General features: G+C 35.4%; 1 protein-coding gene across 12 annotated transcripts in view; it reads left to right on the forward strand.

Annotated features, from left to right (window-relative positions):
* RBFOX1 (RNA binding fox-1 homolog 1) overlaps positions 1-14,489 on the forward strand; it is a 974,878-nt gene extending 960,389 nt beyond the window's left edge. For all 12 annotated transcript variants that reach the window (XM_069733980.1, XM_069733986.1, XM_069733978.1 and 9 more), the window contains 2 exons: positions 5,354-5,429; positions 10,091-14,489. In XM_069733980.1, the coding sequence (XP_069590081.1) occupies positions 5,354-5,429; positions 10,091-10,213 (199 nt within the window). In that variant the 3' untranslated portion in view covers positions 10,214-14,489. The remainder of the gene's footprint in view (positions 1-5,353; positions 5,430-10,090) is intronic.
* Positions 14,490-15,800: the final 1,311 nt, after the last annotated feature.

The raw sequence follows: 15,800 nt of genomic DNA on the forward strand, positions 1-15,800 counted from the left end.
TCTGGAAAGCTCTACCCCAAGATATTAGGACCGTCCATAATTTGCATAGTTTTAGGCGCTCGCTCAAAACACATTTGTTCAGAGCGGCCTATCACGTTCACTAATCAAAGTCATTTTATGTTTGTGTGTGTGTGTAGCCCTTCACTATCCCCATCTATTCCCCAACCCCTGAAGATGGCTCGACCATCATTGTAAATACATCATTGTAAATACACACCTGTACTTTGCATCTCCCCCACCTCATTGTAGATTGTAAGCTCTCACGAGCAGGGTCGTCTTATTTTGCTTTAATTATTGTATTGTTAACGTTGTTACTTATGACTTTTGTGTTTGAAACTGTTAAATTGTAAAGCGCTGCGGAATATGTTGGAGCTATATAAATAAAGATTATTATCATTATTATTATTATTATTATGTCCCCTCATTCCACACAGACGCACACACAATTAGGACATTTTTGCACACCATTATGTTGCTCCAATTACCATTAATTCTTTATGTTCTGGTTTTAACAAACAAAAAAGGTAATGACAATTTCAACTGGGGCTTCAACCAGAAATTGTATTACTTTTGAAGACAAGACTAGCAGTAGATAGAACACAATTTAAATCTCAATGGAACCCTAACTCCTCATTAAGTCATTGAGGTGAGACGGTCTCCATTGGGGTCTGTGATATGAAAGATACATTATAGTTACAGTTAAATTATCAAAGTTCTGATGTCAGTTTGAAAAGAGCCTGAAACTGATTTTATTTTATAATAAAACAGTATGAAACATTACAATAGCATTTTATATGTAGTTAAACAAAACAACATCTTATCAGCAGAAAAATATGACACTGGCTGCTAAAGAAGCACGATGCAGAAGAGCGGCAAATACCAAGGATAGATGATAGATGAAGACCCTTTTATAGTTTGTTTGTCTCTCTAACCACCAAAAAGGTAGCTCCTGAAATGAGATAGTTAGTAAAATAGATGATTGGGTTCTTCAACATTGTAAAATAGGACTTGTGGAACACCACTTGAATCAGGAAAATACAGAAAAAAGGTAATATTTCTGATTAGTGAAAAGCTTTTCATGTATTTCAGTAATAACAATATTACGCCATAAAAAATCATGAGGAAGATAGCTTTATTGGCGAACTTGCAATTAACTAAATACTCTTGACTAGTGTTGAGCATTCCGATACTGCAAATATCGGGTATCGGCCGATATTTGCTGTATCGGAATTCCGATACTGAGTTCCGATATTTTTGCGATATTGGAAATCGGACTCGGAAGTTCCTATAAGTTCCCAGTCATCTTCAGCGTGTGCGGTGCGTATGGTTCCCAGGGTCTGGAGGAGAGGAGACTCTCCTTCAGGCCCTGGGATCCATATTCATGTAAAAAATAAAGAATAAAAAAAAAATATGGATATGAGCAACAAAAGGAAAAAGTGAGCAGCACAGCCTAACTGTCCAGAGATTAACAGCGGTGTGTGATTAACACAACAACAGGTCGTCCGATGATAAGAGGAGGTGCTCGCGTGGAATGAACTGTGAATCATACGGACATGAAAGAAGAAACACGGCAGCACTCACCACTCTTGCAGTTTGTACCCTTTATTGAAACAGACAAGGAGTGCAGCAGACAGGACACACTCTGCCGCACTCCTTGTCTGTTTCACTCCCCCGAGCGGTGAAGATGTGTTCCCTTGTGTTGCAATAAAGGACACTTAAACTGCAAGAGTGGTGAGTGCTGCCGTGTTTCTTCTTTCATGTCCAAACAATATGGATATACTCACCCCTCTGGCGAACCCTGGCTGTCACCACTGCGAGCGTCTGCCTCCGTTCCTAAGAATGGGGTGAGTGAAGGACCTTCGATGACGTCATGGTCACGTGAGCGGTCAGGTGACCGGTCACCTGACTGCGACGTCATCGAAGGTCCTTCACCCACTGCATTCTTAGGAACAGAGGCAAACTCTCGCAGCGGTGACAGCCAGGGTTCATCGGAGGGGTGAGTATATCCATACTTTTTTTTTCTTTATTTTTTACATGAATATGGATCCCAGGGCCTGAAGGAGAGTTTCCTCTCCTTCAGACCCTGGGAACCATCCAGGATCACTTCCGATATTTGTGTCCCATTGACTTGCATTGGTATCGGGTATCGGCGATATCCAATATTTTTTGGATATCGGCCGATACCATCCGATACCGATACCTTTGAATATCGGAAGGTATCGCTCAACACTACTCTTGACTCTAAGTAAGGCTATGTTCACACTAGCGTTGTGCGCCGCTGCATCAGCGACGCAACGCACAACGCACGCAAAAACGCAGCACAACGCACGCAAAAACGCTGCGTTTTGCGACGCATGCGTCGGTTTTTGCCGAAATTTGGACGCAAGAAAAATGCAACTTGTTGCGTTTTCTTGGTCCGACGCTAGCGGCAAAAAAGACGCATGCGTCGCACAACGCAACAAAAAAAACGCATGCGTCCCTCCATGTTAAATATAGGGGCGCATGACGCATGCGTCGCCGCTGCGTCGCCCGACGCAAACTAGCATAACACTAGTGTGAACGTTACCTAATATGGAAAATCGAGTCTACATCAGAATCATACACAAAGCAATAGATTGTTTTATAATGTATTATGACTATCCTATGATATTCATTATATGAATTTGTCGTTGTAGCTCCTCGTTTTAATAATTGACTCATAAATTACTAACCTCATTTGGGACTTAATGATCGGATATTATTATAGTGTATGTGTCTTTGCATTTTAATATATGTATATAAACAGCTCTGGCAAAAATTAAGAGACCACTGCAAAATGTTCAGTTCGTCTGATTTTTCTCTTTATAGGTATATTTTTGAGAAAAATGTAAATTGTATTTTTATTCTAAATACTTCTGACAACATGTTAGGGCTGGCAGGACGCACCGAGTAAATATGATGATAATAAAGGTGCATTCGCAGCCCGGGGTCCACTGTGCAGGAGTGGAACCTGCTGCTAGTTAATGGCAGCACTATATGGCGGTGCTATGTCACGGTACTTCACCAGAATAGACACGGGTTCCGTCACCCGTTCTGTATAGGAGCGAACTCTGTTGCTTCACAGAGTCGCTGGGAATAAAGGTAACACTGTGCCCTGTTAGAAGTCACAGGGTGATTTGAATGGATACTAGTGGGATCCCTGCAATTCACCCCCACTATGATGGTGATTGATCCAGCTCTGACCCTCGGTGTCTTATGACCCCGCGCCTGAGGATGCCCTGAGTCAGATGCTGGGATCAAGCGGGAGTTTCCACCCTACACTGACGGATTGTCAGGAGACAATGGAGATAGCCGTACAGAGAGCATACAGCAGCGCAGTGGCGGTCACTGCTAGTTAGATGCAGTATAGATTGTGCCTGGCACTGGATGGCACTATCTGGCACTAGACAGCTCCAACATTCACGATTATTCATCAACTCTAGTGATGGGAATGATTCGGAGCTTTAACCAGAACAGGCATACATCCACACACACAATTACTGATTTGTACTAGCGCATGGCTGAGCGGCCATGCGAATCCTTTATAGCTGCAGCTCTCCAGGACCTCCTAGTGGACCAATAGGAGCTGCTACAGGACCTGAGCATGTGACCCCCGACCTCCAATAAGAGGTCTTCCCTTGGGCATACTCAGAAGGAGAAAAGCAGGACTTAGTCCCAGGAGCGCCTGCTTATTGTTGAACAGTATTGGTTATAATGGCTGAACCTGGAAGGGCAGCAGTAACCAAACGCACAGTAACTGTCCGGGCCAGGCGCTGGAACCGACAACTCCGCTGAGCAGACTCCACTGCATCCGCAGGAGAATGAGAGACCGCAGCGGAGGTGGTTCGAGACTCCCCCTGTGCAGCGGTGGGAACTCGACACTTAACACAACATGTCTCCGAATTTCCTAGCAATACATTTAGTATTTTTTTTCTGAAAAGGAGAAATGGTCAAAATTAAAAAAAACAATTGTTTCAGATGTCCAATAATGCAAAGAAAACAAGTTCATAATCATTTAGAAACAACAATACTAATGTTTTAACTCAGGAAGAAATCAATATTTTGTGGAATAACCTTGATTTGTAATCATGCTTTCATGCGTCTTAGCATGCTTTCCACCAGTCTTTCACATTGCTTCTGGGGCAAAAAAGTAAGCAGTTCTTCTTTGTTTGATTGCTTGTGACTATCTATCATCCTTTTGATTATATTCCAGAGGTTTTCAGTGAGGTTCATGTCTGGAGATTGGGCTGCCCATGACAGGGTTTTGATGTGGTGGTCTCTTAATTTTTGCCAGAGCTGTATATATATATATATTTTTTTTTTTTTACTTTTTTTTTTTAATTTGTGTCACTGCATAAGGACCTACATTATGGTAAAGAGATTTAACTTTTGAGTAAAGATAAATTATAATGTAATTTATGATTTTTTTTGTAGGCGTCGATATAAAAAAAATTTAAATTCTGTTGCTTTCTTCTTCATTTATTTATTTTTTCTAAATCAGGCTTCTATAAAAATTATTTAAATTCTTCACATCAATAACAGTGTATGGATATACCTACGGGTGCTTTTGTTTTATATATATACATATATATATATATATATATATATATATATATATATATAAAAAGAGAGAGAGAAAGAGAGCAATATCAAGATATGTAATAAGTTTTAAACATATCTTTTGATTAATTCAACTGCTTTTGTTTTAAAATTTAAAAATGATCTAAGTACAGGACATTTTCTTTTTTACTGTATTTACAATATCCTTTACTTTAAGAACTCAGTGCCATATTTTATTGTATAGACAGTTTAGTGAGATGCACTTATAAGCTTTTACAATATTGACTGCAAGATTGGAGAATGAAAGAACATTTTAGTAATTGGACATCTTCCAAGAACAGTATCTTGGCTAATATTTATCAATGTCCTGAGCTGGATTACCTGTTGTACGTCAGTATACAGAGGAGTGTGATTACTTCTCTACACTCATTTAAAGTGTTGGCTTCAGTTCAAAATTTACAGGTCTAGCTTCCAAGGTAAAACATCTGGTCTATGTGTCCTAAATTATATCATTTGTGGCCTGTTTCAGTTTTGTAGCAAAATGATTTATGGTCTATCCAACGTAGCTAGGTGGATGCGCACAACAATCTATTTTACATTCATGCACCTCAAATTTTATATATTTATTTAATGTAAAGTTCAAAGTAACTTTAGACTGTTTTTTTGCACTAAAAAATAGTACATTTTGTTAAAGAAAGTTTAATGGTTGCATTTTGGTTTTTATTCATAATAATGTTCCTTGTTAATTCATATATGTTCATTTTTATGTTTTCAGTTACGGACGAGTTTATGCTGCCGACCCCTACCACCACGCACTTGCTCCAGCAGCCACCTACGGCGTTGGTACCGTGGTAAGCTTTTCTTATTATTTTTCTCTTTTTCTTTCATCACATATTGATTGTTAATTGTTTTCATAGTGGTAAGGTGAAAGCATCGTATTATTTCTTTTTGCAGGTAAACGGTGTGTTTAATATTTTTTTTGGGGGGGATTTTTTAACTATTCTTCAGACTACTTTTTCATTTCGAAAAATAGGGACAAATTCTGTCATTTTCAGTCAAATTAAAATATAAGCTAGGCAAGGTACAGATGAGAATTCATATTTTTTTTTCAGTTTTTCATCCAGAAAACACAATTAAAGTTTTATCAGTTTGCTATGTCAATAATAGCAATAGATCTGCTAAAATATATGCCTTATGAATAGGGTACGTATGACAGCCATGTTTTAACAATCACATTAAATTTATTGGATAAGTAAAAGATAAAGATATTTCATGCAGCCATTTTTAACACGCAAACAGTTGGTTTATGTACAAAAGCGTTCATTTGAACAACACCAAAGATTTGCATTGGTCCCTGTTCTCCATGCTACCCTTTTTGCACGCGAACAAAAACACTCATCTGAATGAGTTATCCAACTATCATAAGGCATATCAGTTGCAAGGTTGTCTTTACAGATTTTATTAACTTTCAAATTTCTAAACTTTACATTATGTATAAACTAAGCTCTGGCAAAAATTAAGAGACCACTGCAAAACATTTAGTTTGTCTTATTTTTCTCTTCATAGGTATATTTTAGGTAAAATGTAAATTGTTCTTTTATTCTATAAAGTTCTGATAACATGTCTCTGAATTTCCAACAAAAAAAATTTTGTATTTTTTTTTCTGAAAAAGAAAAATGGTCAAAATAAAAAAAACCCCAGTGCTTTCAGACCTCAAATAATACAAAGAAAACAAGTTCATAATCATTTAGAAGCAACAATACTAATGTTTTAATTTGGGAATAGTTCAGAAATCAATATTTTGTGGAATAACCATGATTTTTAATCACAGCTTTCATGCATCTTGCCATACTTTCCACCAGTCTTTCACATTGCTTCTGGTGCAAAAATGTAAGCAGTTCTTCTCTGTTTGATGGCTTCATCATCCTCTTGATTACATTCCAGAGGTTTTCAATGCGGTTCAGGTCTGGAGATTGGGCTGCCCATGACAGGGTTTTGATGTGGTGGTCTCTTAAATTTTGCCAGAGCTGAATATATATATATATATACACTTTAAATATTTATAAAACCATCCTAGAGAAAATCTCTGACTCTTGCTTCCTTTACTTATACAAGGTGACTGACAACTTTTTAGGATGAGCTTGTTCACGAAACCACCCCTGTAACTAAGATAGTTGGTGAAAAAATCTATATATTATACAAACTTACATGGACTAACCTAATGCTAGAAATATATGATAGTAATTAATCATTTAAACACCATCTAAAAATAATCATGTAGATATTTACATTGTAATGTTTTGCAACTGTTTCTGTCTCCTAAAAACTCTTAGCATGTAATAGATCAAACTAGTCACCAGGCTTCTTGCTTAACTATTGCCTGGTTATCAAGGTACTTCATCAATACATACTAGATTGAAACGGCATACTCAAGCAGTAGAGGATCACAGGCTGCAAAACAGATCAGATAGAATTGATACTTTTGCCTTGAGAAGGCAGTAAAATATTATAGCCTTTTTTTCTCCAAAAACTGTCCTAAATTCAAAAAGCAAAATTATACAAATTCATGTACTTCCTTGAAATGTATTATCTTCAAAGACAAGAACAAGTGTAGATTAAAAAATGTAAAAGACAGTATTGATGAATCTTCTCATTTTTTCGAATTTGTTACACATTAAAAATGAAGTGAAAATGTTGATTTATACTGATTCCAGCAAAATGGAGGGTGGCTAGCTGATTGCGGTTATCTTCGATTCTGAAGGTCAGGAAGAAATTAGTAAGAAAAATAATATAACCCCTCTTTCTTGACACTTCCCATGCCTGCCCTACTACCACCTATTGGCTCATTTGTCTTCTGTCTTCTACCTTCTATCTTCTCTTTCCAGTCCTTTGTGCTGCTGTACTTCACAAAGCCCCAAAACATCATGTTGGATCTAGCACACATTAATAACGTGTTGTGCCACTCACAGTTACATTGATATGACAAGCGTCATTAGAGTGAATGACTTACACGATGGCGTGCCTAGTGAAGGACGGCAGCATCAGAGGCTCAAAAAGAGACTAAAGGTACCGTCACACTTAGCGACGCTGCAGCGATACCGACAACGATCCGGATCGCTGCAGCGTCGCTGTTTGGTCGCTGGAGAGCTGTCACACAGACAGCTCTCCAGCGACCAACGATCCCGAGGTCCCCGGTAACCAGGGTAAACATCGGGTAACCAAGCGCAGGGCCGCGCTTAGTAACCCGATGTTTACCCTGGTTACCAGCGTAAAAAAACAAACAGTACATACTTACATTCAGCTGTCTGTCCCTTGCCGTCTGGTTCCTGCACTGACTGCTGGCCGTAAAGTGAAAGTGAAAGCACAGCACAGCGGTGAGTCACACAGCGGTGACTCACCGCTGTGGCTGTGCTCTGCTTTCACTTTACGGCCAGCAGTCAGTGCAGGAACCAGACGGCAAGGGACAGACAGCTGAATGTAAGTATGTACTGTTTGTTTTTTTACGCTGGTAACCAGGGTAAACATTGGGTTACTAAGCGCGGCCCTGCGCTTAGTTACCCGATGTTTACCCTGGTTACCAGTGAAGACATCGCTGAATCGGTGTCACACACGCCGATTCAGCGATGTCTACGGGGAGTCCAGCGACGAAATAAAGTTCTGGACTTTCTTCCCCGACCAGCGATCTCCCAGCAGGGGCCTGATCGCTGCTGCCTGTCACACTGGACGATATCGCTAGCGAGGACGCTGCATCGTCACGGATCGCTAGCGATATCGTCTAGTGTGACAGTACCTTAAGGTAGAAGGTGGAAGACAGAACACAGGAATGAGACTTTAGACGAGCTAATGGGAAAAACAGTGATGGCAAGAAAGGAATAGGGAGGGCCAAATCGAGATGTGTATAAATGTGTTGTTTCTAATGTGTTCTCAGAGGATTCAGTTTACACTGAATTTATTTGATTTAAATCAAATTTCCAGGATGATTTCAAGATAAATACAAATTTTAGCTGTTTTGCTCATCTCTATTTCTGATATATCTATTTTTGTAAATACTTAGCATATCTTCTATATTAAATAGTGCTTCTGGGCCATCTGTGTTATGCCATTCCTTAGTTATTCCTCCCACAAAATGTGTGAGTAAATTCATCATTTGGTACTTACAGCTCAAGGTGCCTACCAGCAATATTGTTAGCATCCAATTTGTACTACCAGGGTGAAATGGTGTAGGGATATGTCTTCAACTGGTGTCAGTCACTTGAAAATTTACACATAAATTTCTAAGAGGCAAAGAGGAAGTCCAGCCCAATATGGAGTCCTAAAAAGCATGGTCCAGAATTGGTTATCTTAGGAGATCTAAAGCCATTTACTAAAGTGAAGCAGATATTTTAACCAATACTTTCAAATGTTAATCTGTAAAAGGACTGTTTTCCAAAGACTAAAATACATTGCTAGGCCAAAAGTGCTTTTCCTTTGACTTTTAAAGCAAAGGAGTGATCCAAGTGGAGAACTTGCTGTACTGCATCTATAAGGCATACAATACAGTATCTTTATAAGACAACCCCTATAAAATCCAAGGTTCAAAGAAAAATCACATTTGATTGGTAAACATGTATATATTTCTGTTATATGCCGTATCTCAAAACAAGAGAGAGCTTGGAGCATTTCACTATATTCCTCTCTGATGAATACTGAGTAATATAAAAGGAATATTCGAGACAAATCCTTTTCCCCATTTTGTGCTTGATAAATGGCTGTTAATGTGTTACTTTATTAATGATAAAAATTAAAGCCACAAAAATAAAGTTAAAAAAGCTGTGTCTTGGGAAAACATTGTAGCCACAGTTTGGCCCAGCCATGCACCTCTATATTGAAGAAGGACTCCAGTCAAAGATTTATCCTCTTAATATATTGAAGTTATCATATCATATAGCACTTTATATCCACAATTGCTAAATGTCCCCTTTTACCCATCTGATTGTTCTGTTTTCTCTGTTCAATGTAAGAACAGGAAGTCTCTTGTTCCTGCATTTATCATTCCCCTCTTCAACTCATGACCCAGCTGCTCCCTCCTTCCCCTGCAAGGAACTTTTGCAGCGGTTTATGACTCACGCAAGGAAGAGGCCTCCTGTTTCTACATAATGCTTAGAAGAATTCAGCTAGTCATTTTTAATCACATGACGTCAAAGACCTAATGGAAAACAGAAGAATAAGCTGGGTAGAAAGGCAAAATGAGCAATTGCAAGTACACAGTGCCATATAATATAATTGCAATATATTAATTGATTAAAAATGATGATTTTTGAAATGCATAAAGAACTCTATGAAAAACACCTTAATTCAGGATTCTGCATAAATGTTGAAATTATCATTGTTTGTTCGTTATCTTAACTATTATTTTTTTTAATGGTGATTGATTTCTGGGGTGGTTGTAATGGTGGTAATATTTTCATTTCTGAAATTGATTTTTTTTTAAAGTAACCTTAAAAAACAAACCCATGAAATTGCTTTGTTTCAGAATGCTTTTGCACCCTTCACTGATGCCAAGACTAGGAGCCATGCTGATGATGTCGGTCTCGTTCTTTCTTCATTACAGGCTAGTATATACCGAGGGGGATACAGCCGTTTTGCTCCATACTAAATGACAAAACCATAAAACTCTTCCAGTGTGGGGGAAAAAAAAGAAGCTTTCCGAGGCCTGGGTATTGCAATACATGCAGTAGTGCATCATTTTAGCAACTCTAAATAACTAAATACAACTCAAAGAGAGTAAAATTACATTTTTTATCTTATACCTCAGATATTTTGTTCTGTGTATTTTAATATTGTGGGTCTTTAATTTCTCAAAGTTCTGTAGTTGATTGTTGGCTGTAGATTTTTTGTGGTTGACCTAGGAAGCTACTAATGTAGATATGAATAAAAAACTATTTTAGGGCCACAATCAAGAGTGCTATAATATGTAAATTAATAATATATGCTAAATATTAAGCTATTGGAATTATCACATTTTGTAAGCGTGTGACTATAGTAGTCATTTCTGCATTTACATATTTCAGTTTATTTGGGAGGGCTAAAATGCTGAAACATCTAAGCAAAAAGGTTGCCACTGCACCAAAATTCATTTAGTGACTGTCCTAAATTATTTATTAATTGTCCAGAGCCAAAGGTTGTGTTTAAATTTGTGAATTTGACTCTTTGTACATAAAATCTGATGAAATGCTATCCTAGCTTACCCTTTATAAGCATTCCACCAGACAGTATTCAGCTCTTAATAATAATCTTGGCGTACAACAGTTTGAAAAAAAAAAATCAAGAAAAGACAAAAATCACAAGAAAAAAAAGAGCAAAAACAAGAAAAAAAAAAAAAAATATATATATAAGAAAAAAAAACAAAACAAGCTAGTTAGTTCATCTACATTCTTTTTTATATTTCTTCCAGTATAATAAATTATTGATATCATTGCTGATTTTTATAATGTGGGAGGGGGAGTATTATTAAAAAAGATGACAAAAGCACTGTTTCTATTTTTTTCTTTTTTTGAAAGTTGTAAAGGGAAAGTAATAAAAAAAAAACTTAAATTGTTTGTACCAGTTAAAATGTACAAAATTTACATCTGTGCAGTGGAGTTGTTAAAGTTCTAAGAATATACGCAGCCTATTATGCTTTTAGTTTTAGCCTATTAGAACAACTATTAGAGAAAAATTATCATTTTTATGGAGTTAATTACTAAATATATCAAGATTTATATAAACATTTTACAAGTATTGCATTCATTATGTAGAGATAATCACGGTATTTTCAACTGCTTTGTTGCTGCTTTTTTTAAACATTATACTGTGTAAACAATCTGCAATTTTTCAGTTGTACAAAACTATCTATGTAACTTCTGTTTTAATGAAAAGAAAGTTTTGAATTACTGTATGCCAGTTAATTTATATGACTGACACACAGTAACCACTCTTTATACTTAGTTTTCAGACCTGTAAAGATCCAAATTTTCTATAAAATATGGATTATGTGTCATAAAAGTTAGTTTATTATTCATGTTTACTAAACCATAATCCTTAATAAAACATTTTCTTACTGAGAGAGTTTATTCTATTTAAATTCATGGGTCTTGTAAGTTTTTTTTTTTTTAGTTTAATTTTTCCTTTCATTTCCAGTAAGTGGTAGTTTACAGCTAAAATTACTTAATTAAGGTATATATTTAAATAGGGAATCCTATTTTAACAGACTCGTTAATAGCTTATACATTTCAGAATACTTTGAACTATTTCGAAACACACCTCAAAAAAATCAAGTTATCGTAAAAGAAAAAATAAATAAATTACAAAATGAATTTGATCAAAGTGTATGATTCATCAAAGCTTTTAGGTATAAGCCTTGAAAAAGAAAAAAATAAGGAAGGCAAAAAACGTCTCAAATATAGGAAAAAAAGAAAGAAAGAAAACTTTTTCTATGCCTTGAAAAAGAAAAAAGTAAGGAAGGCAAAAAATGTCTCAAATGTAGAAAGAAAAGAAACAAAGAAAACATTTTCTAAGCCTTGAAAATGAAAAAAGTAAGGAAGGCAAAAAATGTCTCAAATGTAGAAAGAAAAGAAGCAAAGAAAACATTTTCTAAGCCTTGAAAAAGAAAAAAATAAGGAAGGCAAAAAATGTCTCAAACATAGAAAGAAAAGAAACAAAGAAAACATTTTCTAAGCCTTGAAAAAAAAAATAAAGAAGGGAAAAAAAATCTCAAATATAGAAAAAAAGGAAACAAAGAAAACATTTTCTTATTAATTAAAAAAATGATCAATTAAAAAATAAAATCATTTTTGCAGGGGATAATAATAATAAACCAACATATCATTAATACTTATAACTTATGCAACGTATTTCTTTTTATTATTGATGTGTTTGTCTATTATATAACATATGGGTGGGATTAGAAATTGCTATAACTAGAAATGATAGTAATAGAGTCGAATCTGGTGGTAATCTCATATTCTCTTGTACGTATTCAATTAGATAATGCATCTTACATACTCGGGGTCCCATTGAATTATTCAGTGTCTCTCATTAGACTAGCTTTCAGGAATTCTCTATCAGGTGCAAATGGGTCTAACATGGTCGTCCATCCTTGAATGAGTCTATATTATGGAGCATATAGACTTGTCCAGTGACGGATTCGACTAATAATATCTCCTTTTGCATGGCCGTGATTGTGAGGTGACATGACGGACCAGTCCGCTGATAGTATGTAGACAACGCTGCTAAATTATATATTTTGAGAGGGCTGCACAGGGGATCAATCCCTGAGGAATATTCATGACCATTTATTTTAATCAGAAAACACATAATAAATGGTAGAGAATCACAGTGTAGATCATTGGAGGAAAATAAGTGTAGCACAGTGTTATTTATTAAATTTATTTATTCTCAGTCGGTCATAAAGATTTGTCCAAAAACATACAAAAAGAGCATTTTGCTAACGGGTGGTCTTTAAATAGGAGCGAAACACTTAGCAACAGGATGTTCTCTTTCATGCACATAAAAATATGCAATTAGTAATTTTATAAAGTTTTTTAAAGCGTACTATATGAAAACGATTCATAGCATACAATAGTCAACGGTTACTGGTGACAGTATCATCAACATTGAGCACAGTTCAAGCCTATCATTCTGAGTGATGAGAAATATGCAATGAAATTCATAATAATTCCATTTGTCAAGTTACTGAAAAATTGCAGTTTGTCTGTGCATATGTGTAGATTCTCTTCCATGGTGTCCTGTTTATGAGCTATAACTAGCTATGGTAATCTCATCTGGAGTTTTGTTTTTGTATTTGTAATAAAAAAAATACAATTAACTTTGGGGGGTTGGTCGGGTGGGGTTCAAAATGTGGGTCTATTGCCCATTCTTTCTATTTTCTGTTCATTGCAAATAATATCCTCATATGTACTGTGCCCGTCTACAGAGACGACCACTGTATTCAATGAATCACTGCTGTAAACCTACCAACTTGCTATAAAAAAAACTGCTTTAAATACAAGTGTTTGTGACCAGATTTTCTCTTTGTCATCGTATGTGCATGCAAGTATGATCAGTTGAACATACATCAATAAAGATCCACAAAAGATGAAATGTTTTCAGTAGTGTTTCTAAGTATAGAAAGTATCTTTTATGTTTAGAAATTAGAGAAAAAAAAGTTTCAAATAGAAAAAAAAAGAAAACTTTCTGTATTGTGTGTTATTTTCAGTATAAAAGAAAAAGGGATATTCCCTCCAGTATATTTAAAGTATATGCAAATCCAGTTTAAAATGTACTGTAACACTGGGGAAAAAAAAAGACAATATTTTTTTAGTAGATCGGCATCACCTCAAATCGACAATGGGGGTTTGCATCATTTTTTTAATACACCTCATAGAAACTGATTTTAAAATCAGGTTTACTTACGACTTTATGATGTGAATGAATGGTAGTATAAATTCCGGAAGAAAAAAAAAACAACAAATCTGTAATTGAATGACATTTGTCTGAAGGAAAGAGGTATCCATATTTCGCAAAAAAAAAATAGTAAAAAGATTTTTCACTGGTTACAATTTAATTAAAATGTTTATCTGGGATAGCTATATTTGGATTTTTTTTTTAATTTATGTTCTTTTCTTTTTTTAAACAATATATATTTGGAATGTTTTCATGTATGTAAATAATTACTGATGCTATCAAGTATAAAATAAATTATAAAATACCATGTGTGGATTATAGTGACTTCAAAACAGATTATCAAAGAAATCTGCAAACCCAGAAAATGTGTATATCTGTCTTTAGAAATGAGTGTTTATATCACTACAGTGGTTTGTGAATAAAGAACAATGGTTTGTAATATTAAAAAAAAATAAAAAATAAAAGCTTAGTCTCAAATGTATAAATAACATCGGGAGTGTGTCTTTTGTGTATTTATGAAATACGTTATATGTCACAAAGGAAGAGCAATGCATCTTGAATCTGAACATGAAACATGATTAATGTTAACTGAGGTTATAATTTATAGAAATGTTTCAGCCGAAGCTAAAAGTGGATTCGAAATTGAGGAAAATAAAAAAAATAATAATAGTTTGCTCGTAATGGCAAAAAGCCTTTAAAAAAAAACCTGGATGTCAAATTGCTCTATGTGAATATAGTATTAAATACAAAAGTTTTGCCTTAAGAATTCATTCATGTGGTGTTTAAATTATTTCATTTTTACGAGGTGACGAGGTGCAATAAGATGTGCATGTATGCTCTATCACAAATTTATTTGCCTACAGTTTTAGAACAGTGCATATGGAGTAGAGTTAGGAGTTGGTGCAAATCAGAAGGAAGCCATGAAAATAGTTTCTTACCTGGCGAAATCATCAGCTCTTGTTTTCATTAGCCGGTCTGGATGATGTCATGGATATGATGCAACTCAAAAGTGATGTCACACCAGGTAGGCTAATCAAAAAATTAGCTAAAAAATCAGGTAAGAGATGCTATGGCCAATTGGCCGGGCACGGCTAGTTCAGTTGCACCGACTCTATCATGGATGTATTAATCCAATCAAATAGAGATATATAAATTAATCCACGGAGTATCGGGTTTAAGTCAAATTTCCTGGAATTCGAAATGTATTAAAAATTCTAACTTTGAAATTCAGATTGCGATTCAACAAAAAACCTAAATAAATAACCTTGCCAGACACTATTTCCCTCAATGCTGGGCTAATGTCATTTTAAAATTTATTTTATTTTATATTATGATAATATTTTTTTTCTACTTTATTTGTTAGTCTCCTTAAGAAACACACACAGAGAGAGAGAGAGAGTTTGGAATCACCAAACCTCTTATCTTATGTAAAGAATAAAAAAAACAAGAAAATATTTGGTATATCCATATCTGCTAAAATCTGAATTATAAAAAATCTCCAAAAAATTATCCAGATTGGTAAACAACATAAAAAGCAAAAAAGCAAAATGCCAGAATTACATATTCTTTGGCAGCAAAAAAAAATCGAATAATAAACAAGCAAAATTCTTATCTATAGCCGAATGGTTTCAATAAAAATATAAGATTAAAGAGGTAATCCCATCTCCAAGATCCTATCCCAGTATATAGTAGGAGTAATAATAACAATATTAGTAAACATTTCCAATTAGAAATGTTGCATAGTACTTCTGATGTCTCTTTCTTATGTGCAGGTATTGCAGTAACTTAGGAATCCATGG

Source organism: Ranitomeya imitator, chromosome 7 (assembly GCF_032444005.1).
Source record: "Ranitomeya imitator isolate aRanImi1 chromosome 7, aRanImi1.pri, whole genome shotgun sequence".
NCBI classification, from domain to species: Eukaryota; Metazoa; Chordata; class Amphibia; order Anura; family Dendrobatidae; genus Ranitomeya; species Ranitomeya imitator.